Source organism: Aspergillus novofumigatus, assembly GCF_002847465.1.
Source record: "Aspergillus novofumigatus IBT 16806 chromosome Unknown P174scaffold_11, whole genome shotgun sequence".
NCBI classification, from domain to species: domain Eukaryota; kingdom Fungi; phylum Ascomycota; class Eurotiomycetes; order Eurotiales; family Aspergillaceae; genus Aspergillus; species Aspergillus novofumigatus.
The window spans coordinates 44,608-62,612 of NW_020194284.1; the positions used below are offsets into that span (position 1 = coordinate 44,608).

An 18,005-nucleotide genomic window follows, 5' to 3' on the forward strand; every position below is an offset into this window, starting at 1 on the left:
TCTCTTCTACCTCCTACTCGCGGCGGTGTTGATTGGCTGATTGCACAGATATGCAACAATTCCAAGCAGTCATAGCCATACTTTCTCCGGCAGCTAGCAGTCATTTACATCCTGCGGGCTATCTTGGCCGTCCGTCCAGCACACACATATTTTATTATTGATATACGGGGTGGAAATACAGCAGCTCTATGCCTTGAAAGTCCATCCTGCAGATATACTCAGTCCAGACTGTTCATTCATTGTTGGTGACCAGTTACTTAGTGATTTGCATCCTACGGGCCATCTTGACCCTTATTGAACTCGCTGAACTCATTAAACTCATACTCATTGAACTCATTGAACTAATTAAATGCGTCTAACTATAAGGTAGTAATAAGCAGTATTATATAATCAAAATTCTGTACTTAAATGATAGTTCACTCTGGCTATTATAGTATGCAAAGTAGCTAAGAGAATAAAGACATTGTAAATACCTATAAAAAAAATAATAAAAACAATTCCATCATAGCTGATAGCAGTCACTGAAGTTCCTCAGTGATTAAGGTTAATTTTCCTGTCCAGTCTAATGCCATAGCAGTACGTCCTTAAGCATCTTTAATAGCCTGATCATAATTCTCCTGTTTCAGCCATAATGCAATGCGTTTCGCCCGCCCCATAAAATTATCAATGATTTGTGTTTCTAGGGTATCAAACTGCTCAAGAACTGCCTTAATCAAGGTATGTGCCGGTGATCCAGCTTGCATGGTATTCCCCTGGTTGATTATAGCTCCAGCCTGATGAAGTTATTGGAGAAGTTCAAGGTCGAAATATCTCATCACAAGGTGTAAGACTGAGTGCCCATTATCATTAACAGCCTGAAAGTTACAGCCCTGTTCACGTAGTATGCGAAAAACCCTGAGTAGATCACCAGGGCGGAACTGGGGTGCCTGAGAGGCAAGATCAATGGCTTAGAGGAGCAACGGTCTCCCTTCAACATCTTGATATCCAGTATACACCGTCATATCGGTACCAGGAATGCCCTGAAGCCGTTGAAACAGGGTCTCCAAAAAAGTTAGGGCTGGGTTCTGAAGTGCAGCATCAAGCACAGTTATGAATGGGTCGTTATCACGAATCTGAGTAAGATCTGCACTAAATTCGATGGCCTTGTCCAAAAAGTCCACAGATCCATAGTAGCATATAGTGATAAGGTGTGATCTATGCATTGTCCAGCAGCCTCTAGGACGTATACCATGATGGGGCTGCAGTGCATGAGCTGCCACCACATGTCTTGCTAATCTCTTAAATTCTTTAAGTCTACCAGCCCTTATTACAGCATCCAGGCAATTACCGGGTTTGCAGATTTCAAACAGCAAATAACTAATGGCAGTTTTGCGTTCCGGGCCTTCAAGGAGCCAGTTAAGGATATTCCTTGCTTGAAAGAGAATAGCAAGCCCAGGGAAAGTAATCCCTTGATAATTACCACCCTGGCGAGCCACTTCTGAAATATCTCTGTGTAGGGCTTGTGCTGCTAATTCCAGGAGTATGTTTAAAGAATTAAGGTCATCCTTGACCATAATTTGTGAGATCGGATCTTTAAGGAGAGGCTGGATTATCTTCAAAGAATTAAGGTCGTCCTTATCCATAGTTTGCGAGATCAGGTCTCCAAAGCAAGAAGGGTCGAAATTAACCGAGCGAAAGAATATGACTAAGCAAAAGAAGGTTGACTGTTAAACTGCTGGTTGCTGAATGGCATCTTAGGTAAAGAAGATACAGCCTCGCAATTATCTCTATAGTGATAAACCCAAGTCAGGTGCGCGCTGGTCGCCTAGAGTTTGATAGAGCTTGATGAGCACATATACATCACTAGACTATGATATCTTCATAGCTCTAATCACAGTTTATCAGTATTATGATGGGGCACCTTATAGGTTGCAGGTATGTAAAGAAGCAGCCTAAGACAGTATACTCACAGGAAGAAGATAATGAGGATGGTATGAAGTGGACACCCCCAGGAAGTGACCATCTATACAGGAGAGGCAGTAGATGGTCCCTTCCCAAGGGTGTCCATGGCACAGTAGGTAGATGAGAAGGGAAGAAAGGAGAGAGAGACAGAAAGGGAGGAGAAGGATCATTTTATAGGTAGTCTAGAGATCTGGTAGGCAGTAGTGGTATCATAGTAATAGTTATTAAAAAGTAAGGTTAAGGATTAGTATAGTGTACAAGGAAGATAAGCATTAAGGGAAGTGAGATTAAAGTTAGAACCTAAGCAGGATGTGAATAAGAAAGTGAGAGAGGGGTAAAAGAAAGTGAGAGATGGTTAAAAGATGAGGTGGTAGAGAAGTAAGGGTAAGGTTAGACTTTATCTCTGTTAGGATGAAAGTATCTTTAAAGATCCTAAAGTGAAGTCACAATAAAGAGTTCTTCAGACAACTATTATAGGCTCTGAAGTATGCATATAGGATCTCTTTTGTGGCCCGCCTAAGGGGCTGTAACCCCCGGATTCAAGCTGCAGGCAAAAGGAAGAGGGATTTTATACAAGAGGTTTTCTAGTTCTAATATCTGATCTGATGGGTCTTTATAGCCATGCGACTTCACCTAAGGCATAGGTTTGCCTACCTACTGGTTAGCATAGAGTTAGTAATTACACTAAATAAGGGCGCAGGGAAGTACTAGACAGGGAATAGATTATAATAAAGAGAGGTAAAAGATAAACAAAAGAGATGTAAAGCAGAAAGTAGCCTGTGAGGCTGCTCAAGCTAAAAAACCTCCCTTCTTTCCTTTATCTGAAGAAAACCCTCATAAAGGATGCCTACTATATCACTCATTACAACACCTCTTTATGTCTCACTGTGGTGTTATAATGTGTTTCTCTTTATGTAAGTCTTTGTTCACATAGCCCTTTTAGAACATCTCATTCACTGCGCAAGGTGAATGTTTGCGCAGTGAATGTTTGAGGCTAGCTAGATATTCACAGTTGTGCATCTCCTCATGCCAGGTTTCAGAGCCTTAATAATAATTCTGGGAGATATAAAAAGACCCCACAGCCAGCAATATAGTCTTAGCGACCCAGAGAAATTTTAGTAGCTTCCTTATATATATAATAGATTCTACATGCTCTTATATGCTTTTATATAGTAATGACTATCATCATATTATCATCAAACCTTTCTAGATTCTACAAACCACTGCCCTCCTCACCCCTACTGTCCAGTACTATCAGGTACATTCATGCACACCGCACTCCGCGCCATGCCATACCACATTACCTATCTCAACTGGGATTCCCTTTAATACATTGGCAGAGCCCATTCCCATTGGAATAGTCTGTTGGCTCACACACCATCGTGTCCCCAGACGCACAGGTATAAACATTCAAGCACTGCTGGACATCATAGCACATCGCTGCATGAGGCGGGGTAGTTTTGGGAGGCGGGGCCAAGCAAGTGCACACTCCGGATTCGCATTGAACGGCCCCGGGCTTAGGGCAGTTATCCTCGCATTCATCAGTAAGACGGCAGGGGCCTCCGATTGGGACGCTCAAGCTTTTGGGAGGCGTTGGAGTGGTGGTGGGGATGGTTTTAGTAGGGGTAGTGGTGGTGCAAGTGATGGTGCCATCCCAGTCCTTGTAGTAGCGGCTGTCCAGGTTCTGCACGCTGTCCAGGTTAGGCGGGTCCAGGAAGTCCAGGTTCTGCTTAAGCAGGGTGCCAGGGCAGAAGAAGCCTGCGCAGCTGCTGCCACAGCCAGCGCCGGCGCAAGTCAGCTAGGGTGGGCCGGTGCGGAAGGTCAGGGGCGACAGCTGGGGCGGGAACACAACAGGGCAGGACCCGCCGCTGCTCTGCCGTTTTGCTTTGGAGAAGTCACTGCATTTGGGGACAATGGATCGGCCCTACTTCTGACTGTTCCAGACCACATTGTTGATATACCTCTGGTAGGGCCCTTCGGGGTGGTTGGGCTGCAGCTGCCAGCAGTATGTAAGGCGCAGAATCCTCTCCTTCACGCTAGCGGCGGTGGTCAAGGTGGAATTGAGGCCGCAGAAATATGCTGCCAGACCAGTGACTGTTACAGAGGCGAAAGACATCCCCTAGGTGGTGCGGTACTCTGTCGCGGACTTGGGGTCAGAGTCGGCCATCCGCAGACCATAACCAGGCGCATAGCAGGTAACCCAGTCCGCATTGGCGTGCTGGCCCAAAATGCCTTGTCCAAGAACCGACCCGATGACGATGAGCTCTGGGATATGATTGGGGTTGGCAGGGTCTCTGAAAAGCACTAGATAGCCATTGGGAGAGCCAAGGGAGTTTCCGGAGCCCATGACAAACACAGCACCAAGTTTGATGATCTCTTGAATTAGTAAGGCTAGGCAAGAGGCAAGAATGGTCAGTCAAAGAGCACAGCATCCTACTTAGGGATGGACAAGAAGAGACTTACCCATCTTCTCCAGAAATGCCGCCGTCAAATCGCCTTAGGGGATTGAGATAGAGAGGTTGACAACACTCTTGGCCCCCTCGCCCCAGTGGATATGTTAGCGTGCACCTTGGCGAGCGCGTCGAGCCAGTGCTCATTAATGGACTTTTGAAAGTCCCACGCGGTCGCCACCACGGTCGCCTTGCACACAATGCCAACTGTCTTCCCCACCTCCTTGGAGAGACACAAGCTTCCATGCCACTTAGGGTCATTTTCCATCCAGCCGCTCACGGGTACGGCCCCGGAAGCAGCAGGTGGAGGAACAACATGTTGCTGAATTCTGGGTGCGAAGGCTGGGCGCCAAAGTCGACGTGGTACACATAAGTGCCCTCACCCGCCGACGAGTCAAACCTATTACAGTCTGTATCAGTCACGGTCTCACACACACACACACACACACATACACACACACACACACACACACACACACACACACACACAGGAGGAGAGGAACACAGCAGGGGAAAAAATAAACAAAAGAACAGCATACCTATAATCTCCCTGGACTGGGACAGGGCCAATATCAGGAGGCCAGGAAAGTGAGACCATATTATCAGGCGAATTCCGCTCAACAATCTCGCTGCGCTTGGCAAGAATGGACTGCTCTTATAATTCACTTTCAGTGCTGTTCAAAGTATCCATAAACCAATCATCATCCCCAGCAGGTGGTCCACTTTCTGAGGTTGGGTTACAGGCCACGCCCTAAAACCTGACCATCAGTTGGCCCTTGGGGATATAGGCGTCCGCGACCTGCGCGTGGCCCAGATGGCGTCGGTCTGGTCGCTGGTGAAGGCCGGGACAAAGAAGAACATGGTGCCCAGCTGGTCCATCCTGGACTTGAACAGATCCAACACAGAGCCCCCAAGCTGCTGCTGCAGGGTGGTCCTGATGCCGTCGATGTTCCGCGGGTCGCGAGGGATAACCACACAAGGAATGGCCGTGGCGGTGGTTGCAATTACAGTCATCATCGTGATGTCGCTTGCACCGCACCCCGTCACCTAGGTGCAGAAGGAGATGGTGGATGTCATCATGGTGATAGCCCGCTTGGTGAGCTTCCAGAACTCTTCAAAGGGGATCTGAGGCGCCCATGTCGGGGCGGCCCCTTCAGCAGCCCGCTTGGCCACAATGCCATATGAGAGGGTCGTGGTGCACACACTGGCTGTCGCTGTCTCGCAGCTGTCCTCCTCCGGGTCTGGCTTGTCCGGGTATGTGGGCTTGCGATCGGGGCCGATGCTAGAGGGAAGATCAAATAGAAGCGTCAGCAACGACACAGCAAAGTGGAGGTGAAGGAGAGATGAAGACCATGCATGGCTTGGGGATATTGCCGGCCGACTTACATGATTTGGGGCCAGGGAATTTTCAGTGTGAGTCCTAGGGGTGGGTTGGGTCCAACTGGCGGCGGGCCTCCCCTATATAAAAAGTTTAGCACGGCGGCAGCCGAAAGAAGGAAGGTATCGGCTTGTGCCAGGGGGAGTGACATACTTAGGGTAGATGCCCAGATTTTTGAAGCCAGGCAAGACAATGCCACTAACATTGGGGGGCACGACCATATGAACCAGACCCAGCAGGGAATGACAGGAACAGGATCACCACCATCCACCTGGATTGCAGTGGGCTCTGGGAGCCAGTCCCTGACCCAACTTACTATTTCCATGGGGAAAACGGTGGCGGGGAACGGCCCGGTAACAATAGGAACAACAACAGGGTCGCTAGTAGAGGTCGTCATGGAAGTTCCGCTTGGATCTGGCATCGCACTAGGGCCACTCCATGGCCACGGAGGCAGACAGATGGTCTGGGCTACGGGCGCCACTGTGATGTCAGCGACGGGAGTCGGTGTGATGACAAAGGGGGGCGGGCTGACACTCGCCATTGGGATGATGATGGACGGGACGCCACCATCAACTGTCGTGGTTAGGATCACCTCCGAGAAGCTGATGAGGTCCGTGGTCACCAGCAGGATGGAAATCTCAGTGGAGACGGTGACAGCAGTATAGTAGGTCGTCACGGTGCCATCAACCATATCCATTGTCATCCACCCGAACTCAAGAGATGTTTGCCAGGGGTCGAAGGAGATGGTGGTCAGACTGGCAAGGGAAGAGGGTGGGAGGACAAGGACACAGGGGGGCGCACACTAGGCCGTCAGCACAGTCCAGACGGCGGGATCCAGGGTGACGGTGGGATACTTGTCCTAATTCCCATCATCACCAATGGGTCAGCTGCCACAGATATCGGGGCAGTAGCCGTGTTCACAGGCAAACTTGCAGAGGCCATAGTCGTCTATGGACGAGTCGAGGTAATATCCCGTCACATTCATCTTGGGCGGTGTCTGAACCAAGATGCCGGTCGAGGTACAGGTGCAAGCGTGGATGGGGCAGAAGCCAAGATGGCATCTAAAGTCACAGAGGCCCTGGAAGGCGCCGGCGCCAGTGCCCCCGTGCATGCAGGCAGCAGGAAAGGTGAGTAGCCCAGGACGACGCCGTCGTTGGGAGTCTGACCGCAAACCAAGTCCAGGCAGTACCCGTGGTTGCAGTCGAAACTGTAGAGCCCCGCGAAGGAGCCGCTCTTCCTGGGGAGCAGATAGCCCACCAGTCCCGTGTCATTAGGGGCATTGGCGACGCCCTTCTTAAGGCAAGTACAGGCGGCGCTGGGGCAGCTAGATAGGGGTGGGTAGGTCACAATGTCAGTGATGTTGACTGATACACAAACGGGCCGGAAATCGTAGGGTCGGATCAGGGCAGTCATGTTAATGTACTTACTAGCCATTCGCACAGGCGAAGTCGCAGACGCCAATGAATTCAAGCACACCAAAGCCCTTGACGCAATCCAACTTGGAAAGGTCGCCAGTAGTCATGACTGGGGTGATAGGGGGACCCCTGGCACTCCCCACCCAAGGGCTGTAATTGTTGAGGCCTCCATTGCAGCTGCTGGTGATGGACGCCCCCATGATGGTGGCAATGGTCGCGCCCCCTCTCTTCACCATCACCACAACTTGACCGCTTGCCGTCCCGATCGGGACGCTGCTGTGGTAAACACCAACGCCCCATGGGGTTCCTGGTCCCATCCGCCGGCCTGAACCACGCCGCTAATGCTGACTTGGACCTGGGCGTTGCTTGTGAGGAGCACATCGTAAAAGACCCTGTCCTCCATCATGGCGTTAGGCAAGTACTCAAACTACAGCTGGTTCGCCGTGTTGCTGGTGGTGCCGCCGTCAGAACAGGCCCCATTCTTGTTGACTTGGTACCATGCCACAAGGCGCTCTTCCGTGACGGTGGCGGTTCCAGACTTATACATGGAGATGTAGTACGGGAGCGTCTCACGCCAGCCGTTGTGGGGCATATCCTTAATGTAGTTGAAAGGAGCACGGCCAATGTCAAAAGCCTCATACTGGCAGTCGTCCAGGGGGCTGATATAGTGCGACTCGCCGTAGTCATTCCATGAAATGATCTTGATGAAGTCGGGCTGGCGGTTGAGGGAGATGGCCTGCTGCCAGCACTGGAACCACATGTCGTTGCTGCGCCATAGCTAATTCTTCTCGTAGCCGGGCAGGTTGGTGTAGAACCATGGGGAGATAGGCATCATGTACGGCTTCGAACCCAAAAAGTCGTAGTATAAGGTGTTGGGATAGGTTGTCATGTTGGCCGGCCCCTTCGGCCAGGCGTCCTAGCTAAAGAGACCGTCGGCAATGCCGTTGCCCAGGTGGACGGCTGGCTGGGCACTGACAGATGACCAGTCAGGCATGAAGAAACAGTTAGTCTCCTTCTTGATATCCTTCCAGTCGTCGGCATTATTGGGACCCTCAAAGGTTGAGACGAATGGCTTCCCGGCCATCTTGAAGTAGGTGTCTTTGGTGCTGTATCCCTTGATCATGTCGATGACGACAGACTTGTCCCAGGGGCCATTGCCGGCGTAGTCGAATGAAAAGAGGAGCTGAAAGCCAATGTCATCGGCCGCGGTGAAGGCCATGGGCAGGGCAATGTCGTTAGTGGGGTCCTTGTTGGCCATGTTCAGCACAAAGGCATCTATGCCTGCAGCTTGGGCGGCCTGCATCTTATGTCTCCAGTCGATCAAGCCAAGGGACTTGGTGTTGCCCACCTGCGCGGCGTCCAGTGTCGTTAGTCAACCCCTGGGGCGGACAGGGAGTGAGATGTAACTTACCATATAGTGAGCAAACACGGCCTTGGCTTCGACAAGGCTCACGCCCCATGCCAACGCCGAAGTGAGGGCAGCCAGCAGCTTCATGGTGACTTGGTCTGACTGTGGGAAGCAGCCGGGCTGGAAGGATGTGCAAGCATATGAACCGAGCCTGCGGGAAAAGAACGACCTCCTACCTCCTTCTTATACCTAAAGCTACCTACCCATCACCCGAAAGCCCACATGGCAGGGGGCACACTCCGGCCTGAGGTGCTCCGCCCGGAGATTATCTAAACCATAGAGCGCAAGTGGCCGGGGCGTCCACAGCCCAATTTCCTCAGTGCTTATGACTACAGAGTAGTCCTCTTCCACAGAACTAATATCGGTAAAATAGTGGCGGCAATTTGGAATTCTGACACCTCCTGCGCCGCAACTTAGTTTATTTAGTAACTTTCTAGAACGAACAGAAAGCACAGCTTCTTGCTGGCCGGCTGATTGTGAAAACTGACCATTCGCTATGAAGGGCACTTATGAAGGGCATTAATAGTTTAGCGACCTTCCTCGTTGGTACACCCAGGCACTGGCAGCCTCTGCATGACTTATTTGGAGCCATTCGGAGCCGTTCCGCCGTTCCCTCGAACGGTCGAACCCGTGGGACGCTATCAAAACGTGTCTAAGCGATGCTTAGCTGCTGGTCAGGAACTATCAAGGCAATTTCAAACAGACTCAGTGTGGGAGCAAATGGCATTGGCGACGAGGGTGGCTGCCCCGGCCGCTCTAAATAAGGCTACTGCAGATGGTCCCCGTTGTCACATCCCCAGTGCAACGTTGAGCGGCCTGTTTACCGTAGTAAAAACAAACTAGAGAAGAAGGAGAGGTAACTAGCGATGTCTGGAGACTAGACTAGAGAAAGTCCTGAGAAAAATGAGGAAGAGGACTGAGTAGTTGTGATGGGGACTGAACTAGAAGTCCAGGCAGGTACCACCAAGCAGTCTAACTAGATATAATCTAGTATGAGAGGCTACGAGGTAACCGTTCTTTAAGCCTCCACACTAGGTTTAATTAGTACTAGTGAGGTTGTATCGCTAAGAAAAGGGACCAAGAAAGGGCCTAGACAAATGGGCTCACTTGTTGTAGTAGTAGGTGACCAGTGCTGTGAACCTCGCATGATACTCGCCTGCTCACAGCTCATGCGCAACTAGTGAGTGGCCAAGGCGCCATTCATCCTTCGCGCTGGAACTAGTTTCAGATTCCAAATAATGTTGACTGTTGTGTTTTCCTCGGACGGTGGACCGAGAGAAAAGCACATGCAAAGACCTTGATCAGGCCAGCGCTAAATCATCGAAATATCTATGATTGGTGTTCCTGAGGGTCTGGATTCTTGGCAGTAAGGTAACAACTCCTCGCTAGGCTGGATTGGGAAGGCACCACCATGCTAGTGTACTTCCTTGCTTTTTAATAGCCAGGTATCACGTGATTATTAATGAGTGGAGATTGCTGATAGGCTGCTGGCCCGGCGGGCCGTGGGATATCCATGCCTTAGGCTGCATCCACTCCAGCGGGGTGGGTGCGAGCCTGAGGCACGGATACGCAGGACACCTGGCCCCCCTTCAACCATTAATATTGACTATCATGGAGCATCTCGGTTAGTCAATTCTAACAAGTTTTGCCTCGGTTCCAGATATATTCTGAGTATTGCTTGTATCCACTCACCTTGCCCACCTTACCCACCTGTCACCCATGCTGTCTCGCGCCAGAATCATTTTCCGCAAGCTCTGTGGTAGTGGCAGCCGTGGCAGCGAGCCCGCGCCATCAGCGCCGGCCATGACGGCAGGGAGTGGAACGGACGACCTACCCCCTCGCGCCCTCCATATCAGCGACTGGAGGCGGTCAGCCCCCGAGCAACGCTACCACGCTCAACAGCGCATGGAAATTATTGTCGTGAATGCCAAAGGCTCCGCCGATGGCTCTCGTCTTGACGAAGTAAGTGCCCAGTGTAATAAGCTCTGAGAACCCCCAGCTGAGCTTACCCTACGTGGTTTATTAGCTACTGGGGAGAGAGAAGGATCCTTGGCGCGAGTTTGATGTTACATTGGACGACTCTGGCACAGATTTTGTTTGTAATGGTTACCTCTTCGCTGTCCACTTCACCTCGGCTAGCGGTCGGGGTCTTATTCAGTGATGCTCTCCCTCTATCAGCATATCCCCCTCATCTTCACATATGATGCTTCATCAAGGGAATCATGGGACGAAATGGTCACTGAGTATGAGGGGATGCGCAGCTGCTGCAAAGATGGGGTCCACCCCTTTCTTACAATAATGATTGCCGCTATGGGTGAAGGTGAAGCCCTCATGGACGCGGAAGCTAAGGCGTTTGCAGCCCAGCAGGATTGTCTCTTTGTCAAGGTCTCACCCAGAACTGGGCGCGGCATGTGCGATGCAGTCTGCTCACTAGTTGAGCTGGCGTACGGCGCTCGTGATCAATATACTACAGATCAGGAGGACTCTCCCCAGAGGTTAAAGAGGGCGAACGCAATTGCGGCATTATTCCCACCTAGGGATGTCTAGCTCAGAAAAAGACTGCATAGGACCGGTGTGTTCAGGTGGGTGAGAGAATGGCTAGGAGATTAGGTGCTGCTAAATATATTCAGTGCTCTGCTCAGAATTAATGCAATGTGAAGGAGGTCTTACAAGCAGTAGATGGTTCTCAGACTTGCGACACATCCAGTGTATTCTTAAAGGCACTCACAGACTGATCATACTTGCTTGGACCAGGAATCTGTGTTCCCCAAGAGCAAATGTCTACTCCAAAGGAGAAGAGCACAGGCGTAATTTTCTAAAAGATTATGCTTTTAGGAGGGATGTGCTGGATTGTTGAAGTCATATAAGTTCCACTTGTTTAATTATTTAACTATTAGGCTACCAGCAATCTTATGCAACCTTCATCCTTAAAAGCCAGCACAGATGTACATGCAGATATTGACGGTGCTACAGCACCTTGTTTAGTCCTTGACCAGGCACAAGAGGTGTACTACCCAAAACACTATAAAGCTTGCCGACAACTTAGACGTCCCTAGTAGCCAGGAATCCTTTGTGACATGATTAAATGTTATTGTTTCCATCAGAGATACATCCATTGAAAGGTAGGCTGACACTACAGTAAGCATCCTTGCTAAAGTTGCTGACCTTGCCCAGCTTCAACCACCCATTCCAAGTGCCGCCTTGATCCAGACGTAAACACTGTAAAGTGAGGACCTGTGAATTCCCTCTTGTGGTTAGTTTTGCCGTTTTGGGTATGGTCTCCTGATACGCCGTCTTGTAAACACCGCCCGCAATGTGACCTTAAGTATATAAGAACTGTCCCCTCGCTGTTCTAACCATCCTCTCTCCCAACTTCTTCTTTCACCTGAAAACCCCCAAATATTCTATACCCTTCCGGTCGCTGCCGTCATTTCATCTGCCCCTATGGCTACCCTGAAAACTCCTTTTTTTTTCATTAGAAATTGCAGCTGCGCCTCCCCCTCTCTTCTGTCTCTACTTTGTAGTTTCCTTACCAGCCGTCAGCCTTGACTGGTCCTTGAGCTGGCTTAGTTGATTATGTCTCTCTTTTTTGCTATTTGGTGAATTTATCCATATCCCAAGAGGAAAAAAGGTACATTGCCTGGCTATCCTCGAGTTGTAGTAAACCCTGTTAACTTGAGAGCTATAGTTCCACGGACGGCCCTCTACATCATTCACTTTCTTGACTTTCCCTTCCAAAGGAGTAAGACGCAGATACTGCAACTCTCAATAACTCTGAGGCTGAATACGCCTTACTGCCGCCCCCACTCCCCTAGTCTTTCCGCGCTCGCCGGTTCTAGTGTTGTATTTGCGTTAATCATGTGCACTGCCGCGCTTGATTTGCCCAGATGACGACGAGATTATGCTCTTGGTGAAATAAATCCAATGGCGTAAATGCCTCACCAGCAATGCTGTGGGAATCTCATCCTTGGTGAAACAAATCCAATGACATAAATGCCTCACCAGTAAACTGTTGGCAATTTTTCCACGACCAATTGGGGTTCCATCCTCGACTTTTTGGCCTCCTGCGCCCTGTGACATAAGCTTGCAGAAAGAATATCGCGAAGAACACTGTTATCCGCGGTTTCTTATTAAACAGTCGCTGTGATTCCATGATGACTGCGCTGAACTGGCACCTATCTCAGCAATTGCTAATTTGGGGTAAAGTTGGGTAGATCTGTTGGGTCGACCGAAATCTTGGCTGGGATAACTGTTCGCAATTGGCTGAATATTGAATAGGGAGGCATGCAATAACAATATCAAGGAATTACATGGCGTGGTTGGACCGCCAGATCTGTAATTCTATGGTGAAGGCGGTTTGGACCACAGGCCGGCAAATCCATGCTACTATGTTCTGTTGTTGAAGCGCGAAAAGATATCCAAGCACATTGATGTCTGCCTAGCTGGCAGTTATAAATACCCAGATCTATCTCCCTGTTGAGCAGCCATGCACATAGCAAAGTTTATATCTTGGAATCCATACCTTCTGTGTTTAATTCCACTTCCCAAACTCTCGCCTCATTCAGTATGAATCGTCAGATTTTTTACAACGGACCCCTAGTGACATCTTCATTTCCTGCCTGAAAGTCACAAATTTGCACTGTCCCTTTCCCCCAGACTTTCCCACCTTGCAATTCCATATCTTTATTTCTATCTGGCCCCTTGAATCATCCCCTGCCTCCAAAACCTCCTACTTCTAAGTACTTTTTCCATGCATACTCTCTACATGACCGTGATCTTGTAACCCCGCGTGACAGCACCACATCTCAACATAATGAGCGCGGCGAATGCGTTCCCGTCAACGATGAGCCTGAGTTCCCTTCAGACTATCAAATTGGAGTGCTTGACAGTCCCATGGCAGAGAACATTATCTCACTGCCAAGTGAAGGTACGTACGAATCTGCCACGTCTTATTGTCAAGGGGCCTTGCTCAACAGTGACCCTTTTAGATACGCTCCAGGGTCTTGGAAGTGACTGCGAAGTGATGAGCAGCTTCAGCGTTGATATTGCTGATCTGCCCCGCCCAGGTACCTTCTTGCTTGCGCAGAATCACGACTCATGTGGATGTAAGTCGTTAGTGTCGCCGAAGTGCGCTGATGATGGGATATATTGCGCCGACGTTGACCCAGCGTCAGAAGCTCCTGAGACACCGCCTTGCACTTCTGAAAGTTCTGGCGGTAATAGTATAAGTGACAACGATGGTGACGGTCTCATGAGGCATTGTATGCTTTATGAATATGAGGAAGGCTTGCTGGATATACTCTGATTGAAGGTCCAGCCTTTATTTGGGTAGGCGGCCGAAACATCCCCTTGATAGCTTAACTGTCAAGTGACTGAACATGCTACCTTAAGCAGCATGTGCATCAAGGTCAAGAGTGCCTGATTAAAGCCTACTAACTGAAAGAGGCCAGCAGTCGCTGCTTTGGACATGGATGAGAATGCAAACGGTCCTTGAATAAGGGTGAGAGTTAGAGCTGAAGCATCTGAAGCATCTAGTTCATTGCCCACCCCCTGTAGTTCTTGGCGTTATTCAGCGGCCGAAGATGAGGTCCTATAGAAATTGGTTGCTAGAGGGCTTGCCTGGGACGAAATTGAGAGGGAGTTCGGTCTGCTCTTTGCTAAGAGGACTTTGCGGTCACTGCAGATGCGTTGGTTGAGAACGCAGAAGCTTACAGCTCCTTGGACTAGATGCTTGAAGCGCAAGAAGTCTTCCCGGCCGTAAAACTCGCAGTTTGATTTTTCTATACCAGAACGATCTCTTGGCTGGGATAGGGATGTCCTTGCGGGACATTCCAATCATACATTGTGGCAGGTTCAATGAAGCCTTAGGTCCTTACTTGAACCAAGCTGCTGCATCTCATAAACTCCTGTGTCTTTGAACACCAAACTCCTGTTACTATGGCTAGCTGCCCCTTCCTTCCCGAGCAGCTTCTATATCAGGCAAAAAGTTTTCACTACCATAACTTCTCGCTCCTGGGCCTATCAGGGATCATCCATCCGTAAGCCATGGACGTCTTTGGCCATCTCTGGGTAACATCTCGTAGTATATATGTGAATCCGATCATATCTAGACCTCAGGACATCTTGGCAAGGGAGCCTCTGTTGGTGAAGAGTCTGAATCTCTGACTTCTTGAATCAAACAATCCTCACCAGTATGATGGGGCTGGTAGCTGTGGACTAGCGCGCCCCAGACCATCGGATACAGCTTATCTGGAACAACCAGCCACTTTACAGTGTTGGACAGACTTCCTAGCATCCACATACCAAAATATCCTCGGTTGCTTACCTTCACTGTTCCTCAGAATTAGTTCTAGGTACTATAACCATTTAATTTTTATCCAAACCCAGGATTTCTTTTGGTATAAGCCTACCTAAGGCTATCTAAGAAGGCTAATCAACATAGCATAAGAAGACCTAAAAGAATAATTTCCTATCAAGCATCCCTACTCCATAGGCCAAATCCTTGGGCAGTAACGGTGTAGGCACCTAAAATCATTAATGCACACGTGGCTGGGTTATTCTGTGATCTTGTGATAAATTGATATGATTTTACTGTACTCTCTGAGGTCTGAGACTGCATACTAGGATCCATATATAACTATTGGACTTGCCATTCTTCGTAGCATGAGGAAAATGGTCAAGGTTCTGCTGCTTACTAACAGCTTGTCTCATGCATTAGCCACATGTGGCTTGGTATTTGCCCCTTGGCTGGTTGATAACACAACCCCACTAATTCTCCGAAGACACCCTTCATTTTTAACATCAACTCATCCGCGGGTCAAAGATGCAAGATGATAATGGATATCTTGTCATCTCTGGAGATGAGCCATCTGATGATTTACTTAATGCTGTTGAAGCTGAGATTTTGTCATATCCTAGGAAATGTGGACAGAAAGGACAGCAGCTTATGCAGTTTGGTGTAAAGGTATGTCAGTGTGTCTGAATGCTAGTACTTTACTAATAGCCACAGCTTCTGGAGGAGGCATGGTTCCAGGAATATCTCAGATGTTTGTATCATGATGCTAGGAAACACGGAGGAATAAGAATCATGTCTTTCAACAATAATTAAGTTGGGCGCTTCGTCCCTGGTCCACCTAGGACTGTGCTGATATACAGGGCAGCCACTTGACATGGCCTTAGCCCTAGTGGAGGATTTTTCAAAATCGTACCAGGATCGCATTGAATGACCGCTACGGAGATAAAATGAGCTAGATCCATATCAATCACCCTTACACCCAGAGATGTCTTGTTTATGGCAGCCAATACGACTGTTGAATATGTTGCGTCTGGAGAAAATGTGGCTCTTTGTGAGGCTGTGTCAGCCTCACTTAAGTCTGAACATGATGATGGCAGAATGGATTCTTGAAATAGTGTTGTATATTAAGATACACATTTTGATTATGGATATGTATCGAAGACAATTGTTAACAATTATAGAAAAAGTTCGTATCTAAGTTGGAGAAGGGACTTGACCAGGTGTCATGCCACCCAGTATCAGAATTCGGAAAACCCCACCACATGTCAGAGTTAGGGAATGGTTGCCAATTTGTAACATCTTGCTCAAGTATATCCCGCGACTGAAGCGATGAAGTGGCGGCTCTAGTGTCCATTAATTTCTGCCCAGCTCCTTGGGAAAGCAGCTCTTGAGGAAGGCTTGGCACAAAATCTGAAGTCATAGACGCTGTATGAAGAGATGAATGCATCATTTTATTGAGTGTCCCATTTAGAGTCAACCTTTGATTCGACCAGCCCACATTATGCTGGTCGGCTTGATTTTCGTCATGATAGGATGTTGAACTGGTCCTTGTTTCCAAGCCTTGCATTTGGAGTGATGGATACCTAGAGTCTGAGCCTAGTTGCACATGTTTTCACGGAGGCTTATCAACTTCAGGTGATATAGAAGAGGATATGTCTGCTGACATTATTAGATGAGTTGTAGAGGTTAAGTGAGCCAGGTATCTTACCATTATAAGCAATTTGAAACTCGCTGAACCATTTTGATAAGGACACCAAGACATCTGGGATCTGGAAGGACTTGAGACTATTCGGCCCTGTGGATAATTGTATACGTGGGATTTCAGCTTCGGGCTTGGGAGGGAGTATAAGGTCAATAAACTGAGGGAAGTCTTTGAAATGTAGGTGAATGAAAGCATTTGCATTCAAGGCAGTAAATGCAGATATCGCGCCTGGTAGATTGGATCTTCTAGATTCCTGCAGTTGCCTCCTAAAGAGCTCCTTGAGTACCAGTTGCTTCACACCGACGTTTATACCCCGCAGAATGGTCTCTTTCTCGTCAGATTTAAGTTCGGTGCTTGTGAGATATCTTTTGGCAATTCCTGGTCTTTTCTTGATAAGACGGGAATCGGAATATCGAACGCCTTCACAAAGTTCACTGACTCGGGTAGGTTCTCCGGCAGCAAGTTGGTAGTTTGTATATTTGAGACCCATTGACCGCTGTGCCATCCCCTTGAAAAATTGATTACTCTTCCTGGCAAGTTTACTACCTTCCACATGTTGGATATCCTCAATCCTACGGTCCCTTTTCTCCATTCTTTGTGCTTTTATAATATCACCTGGGCGATCTCTTGAGAACGTATAGAGCCACTGAAGAGTGTCCGCGAATGATTTGAACAATTTGTTCGGCCAGGATGTGGGTATTTTAGGGCTGAGTACTGGATCTTGAGGAGGTTTAGAATCCCTGGTGCTAGGGTCTGTAGGCCCTGTTTCCTTCTCTAAACCATCTGAGAAGAGCTGACCGGACAGTGGCGTGTTATGACTTGTTGTAATGCTGTTCTTGCTGTCGGATGCTTCTTCATCACTAGACTGGGCTGAGCCATCTGAAGTAACGGAATACCTTGATCCAATGGATATATATTCGCCTCTACTGTCACTGATGGAGGAATTGTCTGACTTAAGTAAGAATATTAGTTTTTGTTGACAGAACTGGGCTTCTTTCTCACTTTCAATCGCTTGCTCATGTCAGCCAGCATTAACAACACCTCGTCATGATAGCTCTGAAGATCCTCAGTTCTTGCCTTCTGTAGAAGTCTTAGAGTAGATAAAATATCCATATCCTCTTGGCTGGAAATGAAAATTTAGGAAAGAAGCTGACATTCATAATGTAGATGATGCCGCTATCAATGTCAGCCCAGCAGGTTGACTAATTTAACCCCTCAAACTTAGGAGACATTTGGCATGAACTACTATTAATTCCCTTTGTGGTATAGCATCAATATCAAAGACCGAGTGGTTCAGCCCAGAAGGGATGGTGCGATGTGGAGAAACCTACCTAGGGTCCTAGTCTTTGATTTGCTGAGTAAGTCTCCAAGCAGGTAACTTAACATAACTATGGCCATGTATGTGACTAGTAAACA

At 48.6% G+C, this 18,005-nt stretch overlaps 5 protein-coding genes across 5 annotated transcripts; 2 read left to right on the forward strand and 3 right to left on the reverse strand.

The window, feature by feature from the left end:
• Nucleotides 1-947: 947 nt before the first annotated feature.
• P174DRAFT_435579 (uncharacterized protein) lies at nt 948-2,111 on the reverse strand (the record flags this gene model as incomplete). The annotated part of the gene is made up of 3 exons (XM_024825942.1): nt 948-1,684; nt 1,781-1,847; nt 1,950-2,111. The coding sequence occupies 3 exons, from the start codon at nt 2,109-2,111 to the stop codon at nt 948-950; spliced, it is 966 nt and encodes a 321-aa protein (XP_024677447.1).
• Nucleotides 2,112-3,250: 1,139 nt separating this feature from the next.
• On the reverse strand, nt 3,251-8,679 carry P174DRAFT_464602 (uncharacterized protein; the record flags this gene model as incomplete). The annotated part of the gene is made up of 22 exons (XM_024830410.1): nt 3,251-3,739; nt 3,791-3,865; nt 3,887-4,035; nt 4,117-4,332; nt 4,405-4,411; nt 4,471-4,666; nt 4,705-4,791; nt 4,931-5,020; nt 5,191-5,418; nt 5,503-5,673; nt 5,778-5,849; nt 5,923-5,967; nt 5,988-6,571; nt 6,596-6,628; nt 6,749-6,847; nt 6,916-7,093; nt 7,197-7,436; nt 7,457-7,576; nt 7,616-7,951; nt 8,000-8,100; nt 8,143-8,532; nt 8,596-8,679. 22 exons carry the CDS (start codon nt 8,677-8,679, stop codon nt 3,251-3,253), a joined length of 3,990 nt encoding a protein of 1,329 aa, XP_024677448.1.
• A 1,440-nt stretch (nt 8,680-10,119) lies between these two features.
• Nucleotides 10,120-11,256, forward strand: P174DRAFT_446010 (uncharacterized protein). Its single transcript, XM_024828473.1, has 3 exons — nt 10,120-10,554; nt 10,619-10,711; nt 10,732-11,256. The coding sequence occupies exons 1-3, from the start codon at nt 10,312-10,314 to the stop codon at nt 11,137-11,139; spliced, it is 744 nt and encodes a 247-aa protein (XP_024677449.1). The 5' UTR covers nt 10,120-10,311; the 3' UTR covers nt 11,140-11,256.
• A 1,831-nt stretch (nt 11,257-13,087) lies between these two features.
• Nucleotides 13,088-14,353, forward strand: P174DRAFT_516124 (uncharacterized protein; the record flags this gene model as incomplete). Its single annotated transcript, XM_024832284.1, has 7 exons — nt 13,088-13,191; nt 13,219-13,519; nt 13,581-13,853; nt 13,962-13,999; nt 14,036-14,078; nt 14,100-14,179; nt 14,228-14,353. The coding sequence occupies exons 1-7, from the start codon at nt 13,159-13,161 to the stop codon at nt 14,351-14,353; spliced, it is 894 nt and encodes a 297-aa protein (XP_024677450.1). The 5' UTR covers nt 13,088-13,158.
• A 2,165-nt stretch (nt 14,354-16,518) lies between these two features.
• On the reverse strand, nt 16,519-17,702 carry P174DRAFT_435583 (uncharacterized protein; the record flags this gene model as incomplete). Its single annotated transcript, XM_024825943.1, has 2 exons — nt 16,519-17,541; nt 17,592-17,702. The coding sequence occupies 2 exons, from the start codon at nt 17,700-17,702 to the stop codon at nt 16,519-16,521; spliced, it is 1,134 nt and encodes a 377-aa protein (XP_024677451.1).
• Nucleotides 17,703-18,005: the final 303 nt, after the last annotated feature.